Source organism: Carassius gibelio, chromosome B13, assembly GCF_023724105.1.
Source record: "Carassius gibelio isolate Cgi1373 ecotype wild population from Czech Republic chromosome B13, carGib1.2-hapl.c, whole genome shotgun sequence".
Classification (NCBI taxonomy): domain Eukaryota; kingdom Metazoa; phylum Chordata; class Actinopteri; order Cypriniformes; family Cyprinidae; genus Carassius; species Carassius gibelio.
In genome coordinates, this window is record NC_068408.1 from 9,717,918 (window position 1) to 9,740,235 (window position 22,318).

The 22,318-nt window shown below is 37.2% G+C and overlaps 1 protein-coding gene across 4 annotated transcripts in view; it reads right to left on the bottom strand.

Annotated features, from left to right (window-relative positions):
• The window catches only part of macrod2 (mono-ADP ribosylhydrolase 2), a 501,746-nt gene that overhangs the window by 180,492 nt on the left and 298,936 nt on the right, over window positions 1-22,318 (bottom strand). For all 4 annotated transcript variants that reach the window (XM_052572472.1, XM_052572470.1, XM_052572471.1 and 1 more), the window contains one exon: window positions 816-937. In XM_052572472.1, coding sequence (XP_052428432.1) covers window positions 816-937 — 122 coding nt within the window. The remainder of the gene's footprint in view (window positions 1-815; window positions 938-22,318) is intronic.

Consider the following 22,318-nt stretch of genomic DNA (forward strand, 5'->3'; position numbering starts at 1 on the left):
TATAGCAAAGTTAAAAAATAATGATGAAATGGAAGTATTGATAGATCTTTGTAATGTGCAAATGGACAACTGATTAAAAAAAAGTATGACTGGGACTTGATGCTAAGCATCGGTTGATTATTGAATGGAAGCAGATCAGTTGAATGTGGGTTTGAGGGAGATTAAGGTAAAAAGAGAATGGGTTTTACGCAGACTAAATTATTGATATATGTCACGAAAACAGTAATGTGCTATTTTAACAGAAAACACTGAGATAAAAAAGAGGGCTAAATAATGCAAAAATAAAAATGACACATGCTTGATGAAGTATTCACAATAAGACCAGTAACATGCATTCATAAAATAGAAGAAATAAATATGAAATGATAAAATATTTAAGGACATTTAAGAAATATTTTCATCAAAAGACAAAGACTTTATCTAAAACAAAACAAAGCATGTAAAAACCGCCCAAGTGTGAATTACGTTCAACATCTGGCTTTAGAACTGCTTCATGTTACAAAATGTGAGAATTAATGCTGCAACAACAGCAAGTGCAACTGTTAGTCACTGAGGAGGGCACGACAGCACAACCACTAAAACCCTTGTGGAAACCAACAAAAAATGTTGCCTGCTTGTATCTTTATCTATTTTTTTTCCTCAGGCCCTGCTGAAAGGCTGTGTTGCAACATTCCAATGATCAACAATAAATGTGCAAACAAGGCAGTATGTTTTCCAGCAACATAACCACTGTACAATCATCTTCAAAACTGTTATTTTGCTGCTTGTCTGAAGTGGACTTTTTGTAAAGTCAAGTCTAAAGGTTTTATACTCACCACGGATCTCAAGTTATTGTCCTTCATCAGCTTGAGGGAGAATTCGTAGCATGATTCAAGGTCATCTTTTTGAGACTGGCCCAAAATTCCTCTGGCGATTGGGCCGACAGTATGGATCACATCTGAAAGAAGAAAAAAAAACAGAGTGGATTATGTCTATACATCGTCAACAAACTTAAAAGCTCTGTGTGTATAATTCATAATGTAAATACGTGCCACTGTAGATAACACACTTTTTCAATTAAAACTGTGACACTGCTTAACACCAGGACAAATCCCACATGACAAACAACAACAAAACAAAGCGTCCTGTCAGATCGTCAAAGGCAAGTTATTCAAGAGAATGACGTATAGAACTGTTTCAGAACTGCCGAGGATCATGGGAACGCTCCCGCACCTCCCCAATTCTACTGGGTACAAAACAGCTTATTCTTCTGCAAAGTTATCATGCTACCAAAACAACAGTCAACCAACAATGAGAAGAACCAACAATGGAACAAAGGGGCTGATTTGAACAAGCCAAAAAACGGCCCAAAATCAAGTACATTTATTCAGTTAATGAAATGGAAGAGCAGATAGAAAATCAATTACTCCGTCCTTTTATCCTATCTATCTATTCATACATTCATATCTGCTCGTAGCCGTCCTCCTGCTGCTTGTGCATAGTAATGTGTTGGTTGTCAGTCAGCATGAGGCTGGTCTGAGGCGAGAAGGCTGAGGGAAGCAGGCTGGTTTAATTCAATCAGTGCCGTGATGACAGGGGAGTTAAGGAAGCTGCGCATGAGTCTGAGAGAGAAATAATGTAGCCCTTCCTGTCTGACTCCTCCAGGCCCTGGAAGGTGGGCGGCAGTTGGCAATTAATAACAATAAACAGGTCGCATTGCAAGGCCACACTTTTTGTACAGTCAGCATTTTACAGCAGACAAGTAACAAGACAACTTAACAGAGAACTCTTTATTATTATTATTATTAGCTGTGAATTTGAGATAGTACGCGCATTTATAAAAACATGGAAAATATGAATGGTTTTGGTTAAGTGCAACCACGAGTGATATTTTGTCAGACTCAGCTGCTCCGTTTCTCTTCCTGCTGTGTCACACTGATTAGCCCCGCCCATACTGAAATCTCATTGGTCCAGACTATGCTGCACATCCTTGCTTTCTGTGACCTGACAATTTAACTGATTTCTGGTCAGCACACTACTTTAGCCCCAGCTCTCAGAACAGTACTGGAAGTGTGCTAGTTAGTGAACACAACAGTGCATCATAAAATAGAATAAGCAACTCATTTGGTACATTCCAGAATTCTGGGTTCTCTATCAACATCTATGATTGAAATCACAGATTATTTGCAGAGTAAAGTCTTACAAGATGTATATCTAAGCATGTACAGTAAGTACCTGCTGGCATAATAGCCAAGTCTTCTTTTCTTAGTTTACAGACATGATGCAAATGGACAAGGACGAAAGAGCCTGAAATATCCTGCTAAATCAGACCTAATCTCAATATAAATGTGCTGCCACAATAAAAATAAAAAAACAAATTAGAGAAAACAGAGGAATCGTCTGAATACTGACCTTTTACATGCATTTAAATCTTAGAAAAAAAGCAAAATAGAGAAAGGATGAAGGAAAAAAACAGTCTGTCAGTCGAGATAGATCGATTGATAGATAGATGATAAGACATGATTTCTCTCTATGGTTTATTATAACTTCTTGTTTTTTGTAAACAGCTCTGTCTTTTGTACACAACTAACATAACTAAAGATCAGCTGTTAATGCTGTCATGGTGAATGCACGGAGACTTTGTCGCACACATCTGTTCAGCTAAAGTCTGTGTACAGAAAGGATCGGGAACGAGGAGCGTGTTTGCATTATTCAGGCAAAGATTTCTATCTTTAGTGCTTCGGCAAATGAGATCTGGAAGTGTGTGTGTGTGTGTGGGGGGGGTGTCTGAGTGCTTTTCTCATTACATAATCCTGTTCTTTATGAATAAAAGCTTGGTCAATTATTGATGTGTTCTCACCAGTTTCAGTTCTATCCACCAATGACAAGCTGCCTTTCAGGGTGTACACAGACAGACACATTTCAATAGCTTCTCTCACTCTCTCTCTTAAAATAGGACATTTCTAAGAAAGATATAATACAGACAGTGTTATGGAAGACACATAATGCTAATGCAAATTGGAATTGAAACTTCACTCTATTCACTCGGTCACCTTAAAGCACAATATTCACAAACCTTACTTAATGGCCTGTTAAAGATTAACAAGGTATGCTCTTTTAATTCAACATCCCTTGCAATGCAGTTTTTTCATCGTTGATTATCTACTGAAAATCTCAGCATGAAATGGAGGTCATTTGGGAACTCTCCCGAGAGAGAGAGAGAGAGAGAGAGAGAGAGAGAGAAAATCAAGACATTTAATTAAATTTCTTCACTCAGAACAGCATACCGTGTGTTGTTTTGAGGCTTACAACACTTATATCACATAATGACAATGAGACAAGACAATACTAGCAGTGGTGATCTCTAGGGTCATGGCTACATCAGCAGAGCTGCTTAAACAGCATGCTGTCCAGGGTGTGTGTGTGTGTGTGTTTGTGTGTGTGTGTGTGTTTTGGCCGTTAGTGTGGCCCCTTAATGAGGCTGTAACTATATGAAATATCATCTCTCCCCATACCAGCAGGACACGGCTAGCATGATAGGACCATAATGTAGCCTGCGCCCAGTTGTTTTCTATGCATAATACATGAACCTCCGGACCACTAGAGCAACAACTCTTCAATTAGAGGATGGAGGACCAGAACAGACCATTTATAAATTCATGAAACTAAAGCTATAGCCATACAACGTGTGCATGATATCTACACATGTATAAATAATCAAGAAGTCATTTGTGTATTTTTATTTTAATGCAATGCATGCTATTTATTTTTGCTTATGAGCGCTCCATTTTTGTTTTACAGGATGGGCTTCCAGCGGAACAAGTATGCACTTTCTTTAAAAAAAAAAAAAAAAAAAAAAAAAACATCTTATACACAACGTATTGCATGGCAGCAATTTAGGGTATCTGCATTATATTCGAGATCCATAAATAATCAAAAAGCTATTTTATTTACTTTATTAGAAAAATTAAATAAAAATACAACTGCAAACCTCTGCTGCTGCTGCTGTTGTTGCAAAAAAAAAAAAAAAAAAAAAAGTATTGATTTATCATAAACATTCATCTACTTGTGTGTAAAACGAGACACGACTGAAACAACAGTAAAAATGGCCTGTAAAAATATTGGCTTGACTATGAGATTAGACAACGCTGAGATGAAAACAATCATTACTTTCACTTATGCATGAATAAGGGCATGTTGACAAAAGATTATCATTATTCTTGCTTGGCTAGCTTCAGAATGAATAAATGCAAATGCGCACTAAGACAACACTTTTATGGTGGCCTGTTTCTATTCTATGCATTCACCTGGCAAACAAACAGCACGCAGGAGAATATGTATGTTTGGAGGAGACATTAAAAACAACAACAACAACAATGATTGACAAGTGAGGTTTCCCTTCATATCCCTGAAGATTTTCACTCCCAACAATCTCAGCTCTCTCAGCTGAGAAGAGGATCACTGGTTCATATCATTTTAAGAAGGTGTATGTGAATACAAATGCAATTAGAGGGAGCATGGGACAAATTAGACCCTTTCATACAAGTAAAAAGAATAATCATGGTCGGAAAAGTGCGCTATTGTGCAAACCATTGTCGAGCATTTGAAAAAGGAACCATTAAAATTAGCAAAAACATGGACAGATCAACCTTTGAATTCACAGAAAGTGCATTTATGTATGTGTTCAGGGTTACTGGCGGGTCATGGACTGTGCTTTAGAAAGGAAGTCCTCTATGCCCTGGAGATAAACTGGCAATCATAACCCGTAGCTGATGAGCTTCCCCGTCTGCCTTTTTTCTCAAGCAGTTCCATTTAACTTATCTACTGTAATTTCCCACTTGAGGCACTGAGGTGGACGTATAATTCACCTCATAAAGATATTTAGCCAGCTAGACTGACCAGCACTCACCAGTGAGGATGGGGGGGAAGGGCCATTATTCTGAGCGATACCTGTGATTGTTTCTTTACAGTTCCTGTTTGTGGGAAGTCATTTCTCACTATGGTTGTGTTTCGGGTGCTGACCGCTGAATGAACCCCGTGAAGATACACGTTTAACGGTGATTGCAGCATCTCGGGCTATTAACAATTGAGATGTTTCCATGAATTGCAGTAATCTGGTGTTCGGCTTAATTAATACAGTTAAATATTTATATAGTGCTGTCAAAAAAATTCACGTTTTAACGAAGGTGATTAATTTTTCCAGTTTAATTGCATTAACATTGTTAATGAAGGGGCAGAGCTATGGTTGGCCACCCCACTCATAATTGCTGCTATGGTGTCTTTTTTATCGACAAGAACTGGGTTTATTTAGACGCAGAACATGTTTATGACCACATCAAACATTTTTCAGAGCTAGTCAAACCAGCGCTGAAATGGTGACAAGGCAGCTTCAGTAGAACAACAGTAAACTGCAGTCAGTTAAGATCTTGTCAAGCCATATGTCAGTAAAAAATAATTTTCCTGTCATTAAACTGTGCTTGTAGTGCTCATGTTTATCATTTCATATTAAAGCGTGAATTAAACTAAGAGTATGCATGTCAGATTTGCATCATATTCAGCAGCGGGAGCTCTTAAAGTAATAGCAGCCAAATAACGCAGCTGAAAAAAGAAGAAATCAATAACTTTTGTAGCTTTAAGGATTCATCCATATTTAATTTAGAATTAATTGTTTGATAAATGTATTTATTTTCTGAATATTTCCTACTTGCTGAAGGGCACAGTTAAATATGACATTTATTATAATGAGTTTATGTGAAGATTGATTTAAGTTCACTTAAATTAGAAAGTATATTTTGAAGTCTAATAAATGTTATACTGTAATGTTAGTACGGTCAACATTACATACAGTCGATGATTAAATATTAGCGAAAAAGCACTATTGCCTAGAGACATCAATTAAAAAATATACTGTCTTTATGTTGTTTCAACGTTAATTTGATGATTTAATTTGAAATGATTGAAATGTAAAAGTATATTTAAAAACTTTAACGTTAGGTGGGTTTAATCACGATAGGTGTAGTATATACACACAAATATTACAATGATCAAAAGTAACAGTAGAGATATTTACAATGTAACAAGATTTCGGTTTTAAATAAATGCTGTTCCTAGGAACTTTCTTCTATTCATCAAAGAATCCCAAACATTAAGAAGACATTATGTTTGAGCATCAAATTAGCATATTAGTATTTTTCTTATTAGTATAATTTCTGGAGGATCATGTGACACTGAAATCAAGAGTAATGGTTAAACAAAATTCAGACTTTGCAATCGCAGGAAGAAAATATATAGTTTGTGTAATCCCTTGTCAAAATGTTCAATTTGAAAGAAAGTGTAATGTAAAACTGGAGTTTTAGAAGAACCCCCAAGTGTTGATTTTATACTGATTATTGAAGTCAATGTAACCATAACAATTCTTCATATCGTCTTGCACATCTGTGCTCTACGTACTTACTATTTTATTCATGTGTTGGCCACAAATCGATGCGCACAGATAATGCGCCTTGTAACATGGAACCATGCATATTAATAATGAATAATAAAGGTGCATGAAACTATTGTTCAGGCTTCCCTCTCCACACATTAGCTGTAGCGCAAAATAAATGCCATTGTTGGGATTGTACTAAAGCATTCAAACATCCGCCATACCTTAATCGTGCAAATGAACACAGTGTCGCTTATAACATTCTTTTGTGTAAAGGGGACATACCTCCCTTTTTTCTCAGCTCTGTTATTATACGCTCTTCTTTAGCCAGGCAGAATTTCATTTGCATAGATTTCAACACCCAAATAGCTGGTAATAAATAAATAATTGAGCGCAGAAAAACACAGACACATACAGAGTAACTCTGTCATCTCAAGCTTGTCAAAGCTTGAAAGAAGTGAGGATGTAAAGGAGGGGAAAAAGTCTCTCTGTTCAGCCGTCAAAAATTCTTTTACAGGTAGAGTAGATAAGACCGTTGAAAAAGAAGAGGCTCACTAGGTGTGGCGAGCAATCGCCCTCAGGAATATGTGTCTGGCCTGCACCTCAACTCAATCAACGGGAATAATGCATACAATCATTTCACAATGAGTCTGTCAAGGGCACTTACATAAGAGAATGGGCCCAGGGAGGGCGGAAGGCATGGGCTCTGAATATGGATGGCTTTTTGCTCACTTTACTCGACCAACCTCTCAAGCATTTCTTCTCTTCAATGCCTTGTTCTAATCAAGCGAGCTGAGAGACTGTTTTATATGCGTCGGCCGCCTTGAGGACAGAGGTGCGGGCAGCAGGGACTTATCTTATTCCAACGGATACAAGCCGCCGCCCATGGTCTACCGTCAACAGCCATTAATAATGAAAAGCAGGGTCTCCCTGTGCTACTCTCGAAGGGCCGACTTCCTGTCCAGGATGGAAACCTAAAAAGATATGGTTTCAACATGCTAGCATTGCACTCGGTTTATCTCCGGGCATTATATCTGGTTTTAACATGTATGTTAACAACACCGTCCGACTGAAACCTGAACCACATGTTTTGCTAATACTTACGATGATAATGCAAGCCATCCAGGCTTTTTGAAAACATCGTCTGAGATCGATTTAGCATTCGCGTATTGGCCCCTTTGATGTGTGAATTTAACCTAAATGAAAGCCAAAGCAAACCGAGAGGTTTTGGAAGAAAAAGAAAGTGAGGTGGGCGAGAATTTGGGCAGGAGGTCTCCCGTCTGTCACTTTGATGGGCTGTGTTTTATAAAGCTCTTTGGGGGCAGGACAGATCGCTCGTTCGGCACAGCCCCATTCCCACGTTTCCTCTTTTACCGCCGCAGCGTGCGACAGGCACAGGGATTGATCGTGAGGTACATCAAACGTCACCTTCAAACAGCCGACTTGGGGGAGACTAGCGCGGCTTCTGTTCTTACAGCCCCTCTGCAGCAAATGATGCTCCGCCAAAGGGACGCGCACACATCAAAGAGACGAGACACCTAATTTAGATGTGCGAGCTGCTTTGGCAGAACTTGCACATGGTCTATGATTGCTATTTCTAGACTTTCCCACGCAAATATTATTCCCTGGTCTGAAAACATTGTCAGCAGGCAGATTAAAGGAATCAATTCTCTTTAGAAATGAACATTCTGTCATGAATTACTTTCAAAACAATGTTTTTTTTTCCATAAAACACAACATTAACAGTTCATAGTTACCACCGGATGCAAGGTTTTTTTTTTTTTTTTTTTTCTCACATTTGGTCCATTCAACTTCTGAAGCCAAAGGATAGTTCTGTGTGATGAAATTGATAGAAATATGTCATTATACACTAAACTGTATGCTAGTGTCTAGTAGCCAAACATCACGGTGTTAAGAATGCACCAAAGGTGCCATATTTGATTTGAAAGCTGTTTAAAAGTTAATAGTGACTTGAATTTCAGATAAAGATTTCATGTGACTTAGAAGAGCAAGAATATACAGTATGATTCAAAGGTTTGAGGTCAGTTTAAGATTTTTTTAAAAAGAAATGAACTTATTTACTATGGAAAAATTACATTAATCAAAACTTACAGGTAAATTATGTTCTTTCTAAATTCATATTCATCAAAGAATCCTGAAAAAACATATAATGATTTCCACAAAAATATTAAGTATGAACTTATTATTAAGCAGAAATTGTTTTCAACGTTGATAATACGAAATCAGTATATTAGAATTATTTCAGAAGGATTGTGTAACAATGAAGAATGTTTTTTGTCACAGGATTAAATTTCATTACATTATATTTTACAATTATATGTATATTTTTATTTATAATTCAATTATAGTTTCATAGTTATTTAAAATTGCAATAATATTACACAATATTACTGTTTTTACAAAAAAAAAAGTAAAATAAAATAATAAAATAAAGTAGTCGCCTTGGTAGGCTTAAAAGCCAAAAAAACTCTTACCAACCTCAAACATCTGAACAGTAGTGCATCTTGCACAACTTGAATGAACTACTGTTATTATTTTCTTTTTGGATTTTGACAGCATGTGGTTACTATGAACTCAACTGAAAAAAAATTAATAAGTGAATAAATAAATAAATAAAAATGTACAAAAAAAGGTCATTTTTGAATTCTGTGGAAGAACAAAACACAGAATTGGGAGAACAATTCCTTTAAAGAAAGGCTGAAAGATTTTTCTACATTTTGTAATTAAAAATTTAAACTCCTCGTCCTTTATCATACAACATAACTTTTCAGATATTCTGTACTCCTGTTCTTTTGCCGTTAGATGGGTATGGTAAATAATTAAGCTCAGTGCTTGTTTTGATGACCTCCATGTCTCTAACTGAAGAATTGTGGTTAGGGACTGCGGCGACTCTGGGGCCCAGGTCCCCTGATGAACTAGAGCACACTTCTGAGAGAATCAGAGTCAAGACTAATTAAGATATCCCAACAGCAGATTAAACATCAGACAGGGCACTTCCACTGAATCCACAACCCAGACTCCGCCTGCAACCTTGTGCTTGGGGGCAGACAGATACAAGCTCAGAAGAAACACAGCATCTTGTGGAAGGCGACAGTGATGCAGCAATAAGAAACAACAAACCCACTGAAAAACACAAAGGATTTTGTGGAGCTAACAATACTTTGGCACGTTAAAACTACTTTTTACATTTTACACTATCATTACTTTTAAGAGGGCACCTGCTCATTCATCACGGTGCATTTAAAGCTTAGTTAATTTAGGAGAGAAATGAGGCTCAGATGATGGATTGGAAAGGCAAAATTAGATCTATTAGAATTCAGAGGAACTGGCAGACAATAATCAAAGTACTTTCATCCTACTTGGTGCAATTATCTTTGCACTTAAGAATCAACAAAGCAAGTAATGACTTTCCATACAAGTTGTGAGGTGAAGTCAGCCGTAACGGCACATAATGGGTTAACAGAGAGACTGCTAACTTGCTGACTGGATTGTTGGCGTAATAACGGAGAGAAGCGCGAACACACACTCTTTGATAAAATTTGACTTTGTATCTCTGTTCAAGCATTTCAGAAACCACAAAGAGACTTCTATAGTGGAAAAACCTATTCAGCGTGTTCACATCTACACAAAGTCATTTCTGAGTCAACAAAAGGCTTTCCTCACAGCATGAAACCTATGCATTTTTTAGACTGTTTTTTTTGTTTTTCTGTTAACTCTCAAGCGGTCGATCCAAGCCATATGCAGGACCTGATTTATAAAACTGACTGTGAAGCGAAGTCATCTGAAGCAGCACTACATATGGTTAAATAAGAGCTAATCTGAGCAACAAATAAAAAAGGATAGTACTGTAGCATTTACCAGTGCCATTGCAGAAATGAACAAATGAGTACAGTAGTATTTAAAAATGGTCATGTGATCTCAACATGGCATCCCGCATGACTGAATACTCCCAATTTAAAAGTCAAAATAAATCAATTAAGATACAAATGTGTATTCGTCAGTTATTTTGGCTGTTAAATCGATTACATCTGATCCCAGTTCTTTAGGATTGCACATATTTTGGCTATGACATCAGAAAGTTGATGTCTTAAAGGGAGATGAGAAGCTTGGTTTTTCTTAAATAGCTGGGCTTTAATGGTAGATTTTTTCACCAGAATGGATTAGGTATGACAGCTCATGTAAGGCTTTCCATGTTAAACCATGGAATGGTTGACCTGAATCAAGGGAGAGGTTAAATGTTGCCATGTGTTGTATGAGAATACTGCCAACCACTCAGCGCTCTGTATCCTTTAAAGCAGACACTGCATTTCCTTTACTTAACATCCTGATTGTGAAGGAGAAATCAATGAACTTGAAAGCTTATAAATGCATATAATCATGCCTAACTCCTGATATAGATATATACACAAAAGTTACTATTAGACCATTTTTACTGCAATTTTATGCAGGAACTGAATTTGACTCAGATAATTCCATAGATCTGTAACAGCCATTTATTTCTTTAATATCTTTCAAAACAAATCACTTACCACAACACAAATATGGTTGTTTATATAAGCTGCAGCCAGACTGCAATTAGCACCTTCAAAAACTAACAACCCCTCAGAGAATTAAGGGTATTTTAAAAATCACAGTTGTAAAATGATTCAGAACAGTAACGCTCCATGCAAAGACTCGTGCACATGAGCAGTGTGACAGTCGAACACACACAGATAAATGTATTGATTTGAGCCACAATGGAAGATGGGTGTGTAAAATGGTGTGAAACATGAAATAATGCCATTCGTGAGCAGATGTGACAGCTAGTCCCATCTTTCTCACTTAAAATAGACAGCCGGCTCAACACTGACGAGACGAATGTTATTATTGATTGCCAGTCAATCATCATAACATAAAAAATACACGTCTGACACGTGGCTTTCATAAATCTATTAATTTGAAAGGCTGATACGGTTTAGAAAAAAATATTATATAAAATATTATATATATATATATATATATATATATATATATATATATATATATATATATATATATATATATATATATATATATATAATAGATAGAAAGATAATAACTATAATATAATAATATTACTATAATATTATTGAATATAATTTCTGATATATAAAAAAAAACATTTCAAAATATATTAACATTTCAGACTTTTCAGTTACAGTTTAGTTTAAAACAAGCCGGCAGGCAGGAGATGTCACTGGTGCACGCAGGACCGGTGGGTTGTCCTTATAATTCACTTCATGGATGAGTGGTAATAGAATTCAGCGTAATCAGCCGTGGGGTCTGACTCCTCTACCTACCCCTATCAGGCAGGCTGGTTTCACACAGCTGTGAGTGAATAAAGCGAACAGGAGGGAGGACGGAGCCCTGTGGGGCTCAAGCGGTTAAAACAAGCCCTGCTTCTGCCCTGCCCACAGGGGCGGCACTGTATCCACTCACTGGAAACACAGTCTCTCTCTGCCGTTATGCACTTAGCTGCCACTTGCGTGTTTGTTATCAAAGATTACAAAACGAAAACGAACACACCCACTCAGGCCCAACCTGATCAAACCCTTGTTGTCATGGTGACAGAGTTCTGTCGTGGTTCCCTTGCTGATTGAAGCTCTCGTTTAAGAAATCATCTTTTTATTCTTATTGGTGCATGTAGAATCTGTAAAGTAAATGGCAATTACTCTAATATGGACACAGTTGTTAGCGCGTTAATTCATGCTTCTTTCAAAAGGGATTAGGGTTTACGTTAATGATAATTCATGGACCTGGATTAGAAGCGAGAACAAAGGTGTAGGGGATTTTCAAAAGAGCTGGAACACTCAAAGGAATATCTATTACGTTTATAACCATTTAGCATCATGCCAATTTGACTAAATTTAATCAGAAGAGATGCTGTTTAGACTGTTAAATTGTCAAGTGTATGGGTGAACAGAGACATGCTTTCTTCTGTGGAACACAACATAAGATGTTTAGCACACTGCTCAAGCTGTTCTTTTCCACACATGGAAATGAAAAGTGATCAGAAACAGCAGTGTTCAACATTCACTTTCACTGTGAAGACTTGATTTATCCAATTTAATCGCACCTAAACATCACAAAAAAAGCTTTTCACATAACACTTTTCAGTCCTGTCCTTTTTTAAATGCATGTTGCTGCCCATTAAAAGCAGACTGCAATGTGCGAAAATGTCTATTATAATCCTTTTAAATGCATTCGTCTATGCATTATCACTGTTATTCATTACCCTCCTACATTTGCTTTCAGTCAGTTTTATGTTACTGCTGTGTTTAGCTGATATATTTAATATCGTAGTTGTTTGTTATGCTGACTGGCTGGTGTCTGGTTACTTTAATATCTCTTATATTAATGTTTGGTGCCGTGTGTTCCGCAATGTCAAGTTCACTCTATTTAACCACTAACAACATCGCCTGTGTCTGTCTCTCTCGTTAACTTCCTTCCCATATCTCCTCTGAATATCAAAATCAATACTTTCCAGAGCAAGAAGTAGTGAACGAGAACGAGAGAGAGAGAGAGAGAGCGGGGGGGGGGGGGGGGGGAGGGTTAAGATCAAGACCACTAATAGAATAGCAACTTCGCTCACTACCCCAGACTGTCTGTGCATATTCACATCCTAACACTTCACTGAGGTCCCCCAACACTTCACATACAAGCCAGACAGTTTGCCTTCCAGCAATATCACTGTAGTCCCAGTGATGCTCGACGAGAATACTGTACTGCACGACATTCGTTCTTGAGGGGACAGTGAATTCAATCCCATACAGTCTCTTGGTGTGGTTCAGTAAGTCAGGAAACAGAAAGGGCACATGTAATAAAAGCAATAAGACTTGGGTCTGTGCAACAATATCGCCAAAAATTAAAGAGTCCCCAACAGTATTGCATTTATGTGGGTTTTTTTTTGAAAGGTGAACTGCTTCCATGAATCACAATACTGGACAAAAGTGAAGTGGAACACACATTTCAAAAATCAGGTCAGACATATATCTGGTAATCATATGCTTACCCCAAAAATATTTTACCAAGCTACCTGTTAATTATTGGCCAGGTGAAACACGTTGATGTAAGTGTTGAGTAATTGCGGGACGCCACTGCCAAAACGCTAATCTGCATGCAGGAATAAAGAACTTTTCCCAGTCCTGTTGAGACACAGGGGCATTATCATAAATAAACAGGCAGAGACGAAGGCCGTCTGCGTTTGAGATTAGTACAGGAAGAGGACTCTGCTACAACAAGCTGTTCTGGAAAAAGCACTCCCAACGGACCACGAGGCTAATGAGGGAACACAAAGACGCGAGTCTATGCCTTTAAGCCCACCATAGCATTTGAGAGACAGAGGACAAGACTCTTGTACAAAGAAGGAAAAAAAAAGGTTACGTGTTTATTATTTAGACTCCAGACTGGCGGTAATGAGCTGTCTGGACTTGTCAAAGTATTTACATTACCGGTCAAAGTTTGGAATAATTTAGATTTTATGTTTTTGAAATATATATATATCATATATATATATTTTGTTTAATAGTGCAGCATTTATTTGATTAAAAAAATATATATATATATTAAAACTGCTAAATATAATCAAATTGTTTTCTATTTTAATATCTTTTGTAATTAAATGTATTCCTGTGATGGCAAAGTTGAACTTTCAGCATATTTTTTCTGGTCTTAGTGTCACAATCTTTCAGAATTCACTTTCTTTCTTTCTTTCTTTCTTTCTTTCTTTCTTTCTTTCTTTCTTTCTTTCCATTGTACCTAATTTTGACCAGTTTATAATAAATATTAGGGGACAGCTGTGGCCTAATAGTTAGAGAGTCGGACTTGCAACCCAAAGGGAGCAGGTTTGAGTCTCAGTGCTGGCAGGAGTTGTAGATGGCGGGGGTGAATGAACAGTGCTCTCTTCCACCCTCAGTACCCATGGCTGAAGTGCCCTTGAGCAAGGCACTGAACCCCCAATTGCTCCCCGGGCGCTGGAGCAAAATAGCTGCCCGCTGCTCCGGGTGCGTGCTCACGGTGTGTGTGTGTGTGTGTGTGTGAGAGAGAGTGTTCCCTACTCACTGCTGTGTGTGTGCACGGAGATGGGTTAAATGCAGAGCACCGATTCAGAGTATGGGTTACCATACTTGGCAAATGACTTTTTTATAACACAAATTACATATTAAAATACATGAAAATATAAAAGAGTTCATTTAAACTGTTATTGTATTTTCACAACAGTATTGTTTTTACTGTATTTCGGATGAAATAATGCAGCCTTGGTGAGTATAAGAGACTTTCAAAAACATAAAAAATAAATTTGAGCTGTAGCATACATAGTTTAGACATATATTTACACATTCTTGGACAGGTCCACTTAATTACTTAAGTTCACGCTAATCAATCTTATAAACAAAAACATTATATGTTCTGCTAAATTTTTTATCAATGCTTTCCTGTTCAAAAGTCACCAGCACAATCCTAGCGTGTTTGCCAGGACATCGCTATGCAGTTACTAAGATGTTCTAAACTGTTTCTAAGGATTTGCAATAAATAAAAAAAATCAGGTCCATCTCAATAATATTCTCTGATAAGCACACAGTCCTGCAGCAGCTGTTGGAGTGGCACTGATCAGACTGTCCACAGGGAGACACTGCCTGCACAGAAACACCCCCAGCACTCCACAGCACATCAAATATTTACCATTACTAAACACTGACTGCTCCTCCACCAGCCCTCACTCTTAAACAACTGCTCAACACTAACATTAGTGAGCTGATAAACAGCATGCTGAACCAGGATTAAATACACTTCACTACAGCCACTCTCTGAAAATATAACCATCTTTCCTAAAGTGCAGTGCATCCTGGGGGATATGACTTTGATAACTCTTTCATAGTTCATTATTCAATAGACCAGTCGAAATGTAGAAAAGTGATAATTGTTTAATTAACAAATGAAATGAATTGTGAAGTTGCCTTTTAATTTTCATTGCCTTTAATGGATTTAATGTGGCGGAGTCTGACACCGAGCGGAGCAGATCCTGTTTTAACAGGAAGCTGCCGTATATAAATGTCAGAGAGCGTGAAACTGTCACCCTGCTAATGGTTTAATTCTTTGTCTTTTCACCCTCCTGAAGCCTCAATAAACAAGAGTTTAATAATGCAAATGACGTCAATGTATCAGTTAGGATGAATGTCGTCGTTTTTGAAGTGATCGATTAGTAACATGCCTTATGATGCCTTGATAAAATGAGTCGCCTGCATTAATGGTGGACTGCAGCCATAATCAGGAGGATAAAAGAGAAGATTAATTTAACTGTCTACTGAGCAAATCAAGAAAAGAATCCACCTAAAGTAACATGATAGCCGTAACCGTCTGAGAAAGTTCAGCATTCCTCACACACAAGCTCCATTGTTTCACCAAACCCTTTAATCAAAGAAAATGATCAACCATTTTAAGTAATGAAAGAGAGGGATAGAGAGAGAGATTGACTAGGTAAATGTCCAACTTAAGAGTTAGTTGCCTAAAATAAATGTAACAATGAATAATATAAATATGAATAATGTAATTAGTTAATACAATTATTTATTCTTTTTGAAAATTGAAACTAACCATGACAAAAACATATAGGTTTTCTCTTCGTTCCCTTTAGCTGGTGGTACACGCCTGAAATAAATAGTGCTGAAAAGCATAGTGAATCTGAGAAATATGTGACCTGATCCTTGAATAAAACATGTGCGTGCACGCTTACATGCTTATTCCATTTTCTTGCTCACCAGCAACAAGCTGAGCATGAACTGTGACAGCTTTGGATACACCATATTGCTAAAAATACAAAAGCTATAATCACTGGGTTTATTTATATTTACAAGATTTGTAGATTGATAGTCACCAGATGAAGTAAGCAAACAGAAATTTTACTAAGCATACAGAGCCACAAAAAAAAAAAAAAAAAGAAACAGTTGGAAACATTAGTGGCACTGGAACCAACTAGGAATGGCAGATTTACCTAAAAATCTCTAAACTTTTCAGCCTTTTGACAATATTTTTTTTTTTTATTAAACATAATCAGAGGAACAGCCTCCAAGAAATTTTAATTAAGTTTTACAAATGCTTCAATATTTTTGTAATGAAAGAACTAAAATAGAATTAAAGAACTCAAATCTAATTAAAATAAAGCATGTCAAGACATGCCATTGTCACTAAATGAACAAGAATTATATTAAACTATTTTAATTTCTACTGTATGAACAAACTATATCTTTTTTCTCTGAAGGACACGGTGTGCATTTATGCTTTTTTTTTTTTTTACTATGAACACAAAATAAATTATAAACAGCCATGTTTGCCTACATACATTTTTAAAGGAGTGTTGGTTCAACTAAGTTCAACTTAGTAGCTCTAACAGTTTTTTCTAATAGTTGTGTAACTGTAGCTCGCCAGAAAATAATGAAAACATTGTGAATAAACCATTTATCACTCATTCACTGTTCCAGAAACTTCAGTGCAATTGTATTATTTTTCTTGACTTGTTTTCTCTTTATTCCCATTTTGCTGTCTCACTGGGCTTCTGCATGATTGAAAAGATCCTAACTTTTGTAAGTTCATTTGGAACTACTAGAGAATAAAGTGCTACTGTTGACCAAAACAAGGGCACATCGTGAATATTCAGTGGAGTAAACCTAGTGAAATAAAGGTGATCTGTCTTCATTTGTTCAGAAATACAGGTCTCGTCTTTCTCTGACATCAGCAATATTTTTTAACATCCAATCTTATGTTTTGGGTTTCATTTTGGTAGCGCCTTTGTTTGTTGGGTTCTCTGCTAAAGCTCACTGCATTGTAAATGATCATGCTGCGATGCCACGGCCACTTCTGGCAAGACAGAAATCTTCTCTGGCCCGTGGCTCTCTGAGAATGAGAGATTGAATTTAACAGCATTGACAGGGTTTTACGCAGTGACATGTTAATATTCTTTTCTGTTGTGAATTCAGTGGCTGAACTTATGGGTTCTGGGAGTGAGGCGTTCAGACAAAAATCTGTCTTTCAGTTTATTATGGTGTCACCGAGGCCTCACAAACCTATTTATATTTCCTTGTGTTACTTTTTATCCACTTAATAATGTAAAACATTAATAAAACATCATACATTTTCAGAGAATATTAAGCAAATTCAGGGTGCCATTCAGTAAACATGGTTCCTCGCTTGTATAAGAAACACAGCTGTGGAAGGCTGATGAGACAGAAGAAGCTCTTTTCACTCAATAAATTAGCAGCCATTTCAATTAAGATGCTCTAAATGCTGAATTGATGGAGGGAGATGTGGCTGGTCCAAAGATTAACGCGAGCCGTTACTCAACAAAACATGCCACACGCCTGAAACATTTAGCTAACGCCAGCAATTAAAGGATGTGTAAATCACTTTCTGCCTGAGAACCTTACAGTAAATTTTCACAATTTAGTCTTTAAAATTATATCATTAACAGCTTTGAATAGAATTAAAGGGATTTTTCACACGAAATGAAAAGGTTCATAATCTGGAACAAGAAAAGAGATGTTTTGCAGGATGTTTATGCTGCTCTTAGCAGTAAAACAGAAATATACAGTGACTATGGGTTGTCAAACTTTAAAATGACGAAGCTATACATTTATATTATATATATATATATATATATATATATATATATATATATATATATATATATATATATATATATATATATATATATATATATATATATATCTCGTGCCTGGAAACACGAAAATGTACTTATATTCCGTGCACAAAATATTGCATTCCGTCATTCGGTACACACGTGCACCGTACCAAGAGCCCTGTACGGAAATATATATTAGGGGTGTAAAGGTACGTGTATTCGTACCAGACCGTTTCCGTACAGGGCTTTCGGTACGGTGCACGTGTGAAATAGAACCGATGCCTATTTTTCACGTAACACGCAAACGTGTTGGAAGTGTTTCCAGGCAAAATAGAATAAGAAAATATGTATATATGTCATTTTGTACACAAATACATATTCATTCATGACACTTTAAAGTTTGAAAATCTATAGGTTGACAAATTCAGATATAAATGTAATTTAAAAAATAAATTAATAATTATCGATTTTCAAATATTGCACCTGTCAAACATAGTCTATTTTGCCTTCAATACTGTTGATGGTGTCCTTTATCAGTAGGCTTTATATTTATGCTCAACATGAAGTATAGATATTGTTGTCGTGATGACAAGAGCCTGGTCTGTCGGCGGTCTCCCTCTGTGTCACCTACAGCAGCAGAGCGTCATCAACGCGTCAGGCACGATACAGGTGAGAATGGGCTGGGATTGGTAATGCTGCAATCTTATAGACCCTGAACGTATTCACAGTAGTGTAAAATATCAGCATTAATATTCTTCAAAGCAGCTGGTTTACATCTATACTAACCCATAAAGCCAAAAGTGATGAACTTTCAGGACAGACGCATAAATAAAAAGACATTCATGGCACAACCGTCAAAACAAAATATAAGTAACATCATGTGAGCCCACAGTCATAAAGTCCACAAATAGCAAACAGACATTAAATCAAAATTCCCATCTCCACGAACAGAATGAAAATCGTTACGGTGAGGGAAGGACTAGCACTCCCTTCTCCTCAGAGGACATGGAATGTCATTCCCATCATCATCATCATCCACTCCCTCCAACACACGGCAGCATTCTTCAGACCCTGCGTAAAATAACTCATTACACTTTATGATGTTAGGATTGGACATCCTGCAGCTTCAAACCACTGCAGTGAGAACTGGATGAACTCAGCGGATAAGCTGGATTCAATCAAAAGATTATAGCGTGATTATAACGAGTAGCATCCAATGAAAAATGTCAATGGCTCTTTTTCATTCAGTTCCATCTAAAGTGCTTTCAAGAAAAGAGATTGAAAGCACTTTACATACATTTTTTTGTTTTTTAATTCTAATGTTTCAAATCTTGTTTCGATATTACATTTTGTACAATTTCTTTGTACTTTCGGAAGGGCAGTAGCAAAAATAAAATGTACACATCTTCATTCTGTGCAAAAGTTTTCACCCCCCGGATTGCAAGGTGTATGTAAACTTCTGACTTCAACTGCAAATTATTTATTAGTGATTCAGCCTGAATTTAAAAGATTTTAAAAAATCCACACATAACTGTTAAAGTCATGAAAATGTGTTGATCGAAAAAGTGTGGGAAGCTTGTAACTGTTGCAAATAGAAACAAGAGCGTAATAAAGGATTCTGCAAGGTGTACTGTATGCAAACTTTTGTCTTCAACTGTAAATCAATTTGGAATTCTAGAAATTATTTGAAGGCACTAAAGAACCAGAAAATGCATATTTACAATAGAAATTTAGACTTTGTCATGACAAACTTTGATATTGTTCATACATACATCAGATGCATCAAAAATATCATATTTATATAGTAAGCAAATTTCTCACAATAACTCAGCATCTCAGAATGAGCATCTCAGAATGAGACAGACATCTAGGAATACATAAATAGTCTGAGAAAGGGAAAGGAATGAGTGAGTGAGTGAGTGAGTGAGTGATGTGCATCAGGAAGGCAGAACTGTCTTGCTTCATGAGAGCAGAAATGAGTTGATTAAGAAAAGAGAAGGAACAAAAAAAGATCCCAGGTTTTTCCCCATCTTCCTGGACAGTGATAGTGTCAGTGTCATGTGTGAGGAGATGGGAGCCCCCATGGCATCTGCTGAATCTAGCGTCATCAACGCTCCATCGGCTCAGGCAACTTATCATCTACAATCACTGCAAGGCTGTCATTCAAATTGCTTCTTCATTGACTTGTCATTCCACGTTAATTACGTGGCTAATCAAAACAAACTGCCGCAGCTCCTGCACATACACACGTCCACCGTGAGCCACGTGATGAACGAGACAGCTCATCAGCCGGACTCGGCCCATAGTCCATGTCTTGTATTTATCATCATTACCCAGCACTCAAGCACTCGACGCACACATTCACTGCGTTTCCCCTACTTTATCCTCCCATCAAGAGAAACCTCTGTTCACTTTGCTTTTTTTTTTTTTCTCAATTAGAGTTGGGAGTTGGTTATCTTAGTTATTTTCTTTCAAGGTTGAGTTTTAAAGTGTAAAACAAAGTGACTGGGTTGATCTTTTTTACGTTTCCTTGGTTGGTAGCTGCACCAGGGACCTGATTATGGCACTTTTTAACCTGGAAAGTCAGATTTTCATGCTATGTCACCTTTAAAGTATTAAATATCATTCTTTCAAATAAATAAGTTAGCAAGCAAGCATTTTACTTCTGAACTTCTGAACAGTAAGGGATGACCATATAAACGCAGAGTTAAATCCCCAGTCTTATTTCCCATCTATTGTCCCACTCCTTTTTGCCTCACAATCTGTCTTGTTTTCACATTAGACAAACACCACTTCTGCTGCTGTCACTTCAGACTGGTTTCCACAAAGCTGTTTTTCTTTTACCACCTTCACTCATTTCATCAGAAATGAAGGGATGTTTCATATATGAAAGGACAAAGTAGATACAAATAAACACATCATTTGATAGATGTAGATGCTGGTAGATGATAGAAAACAGCAGTGCAAGACAGAAGGTTGTAAAAAAAAAAAAGTGGTAATAGCTTTTCAGCAAATATTCCTTTGAAAAAATAAATGTTTATGCTTCAGGAGAAGAAAATAATGATCTGTTTGGGATGGGAAGCTGTCACTGCTAACTTAGAGAATATTCATGCATTTTTCGGCTCAAGAGGCTGAGCCAGCAACAGCCTCGTGTTGAAATGATGGTCTGTCCAGTCTCAGAGGACAGTCGACCCCATCTCAGCTCTACATCCCTACATCAGCCAATCAGCAGTGAGTCCTGAGAAATCTCCCATCAATCAGTGTTCATGGTGCCAGGGCTCGGGAGTGGACAACATCCAAATAAATGGAGGTTGTGCCACATCTACCTCAGAGGCCCATTCGATGCTGTCAGTTGCACGAGTGGCTCTCTAGCCTAAAATAAAAAAATAAAATAAAAATGAATTCTGGTACCTTTTTTATTACAATTATAAATAAATTTTATAATATAATATAATTAATTGCATTTACACATGATTTAATAATTTAGGTACTTGGATCGAAGTGTTTGAGAAATTAAACACTGTAATTAAACACATTGAGCCATTTTTGAGAAGAATAAAGACCATCCATTTGGCACAGTTGTTACCCTAAAGTTTTATTTGGTAAATTTTTCCCAAAAGGTCAAAAATGGGTAATGAGTACACCCGGACTTCAAGGAACAACGGATAAGATCTAATCAGAAGTCGTGGCCTGAGGCCTGTCTCCATTCCAGCTGCAGAGCTTGCACACATCAGATAAGCAAAGCAAACACCAGATCATCACTGGCAACTCTATCTTTCCACTGACCAATATTAATAGCGTGAAATAACATATGGTGGTTTGGCAGATGTGAAAGATCTTGGCAACGGACGTTGACTTCAGCCATTTTCCCAGGTTAAACAAATACAGATGGTGGCGCGGGGCCAGATGAAGCTCTCAAGGCTTTTAAGACAAGGTCCATGAGCAAAGAAGGTCCTGGTGGAGTGACCGCTCTCCCAAAACTCTGAGTGAACATCACCCCGACAACAGCCTCTTGTTTGAAGAGTAATTTGGAAATAGGAGCCAGATGCTTCTCCCTCATTCCTTACCGCCACACAAATACGTAGGCTTGATTGGATAATTTGGTTGTGTGTGTGTGAAAGAGAGAGAGAAAGAAAGAATGAGAGATGGCGGCTGTTCAACTACAGAAGAAACGCCACTCTCATCTCAGTGCGTGTGGTCTGTAAAAAGTGTTGTAACACTTCAATTGTATCATTTAGTGT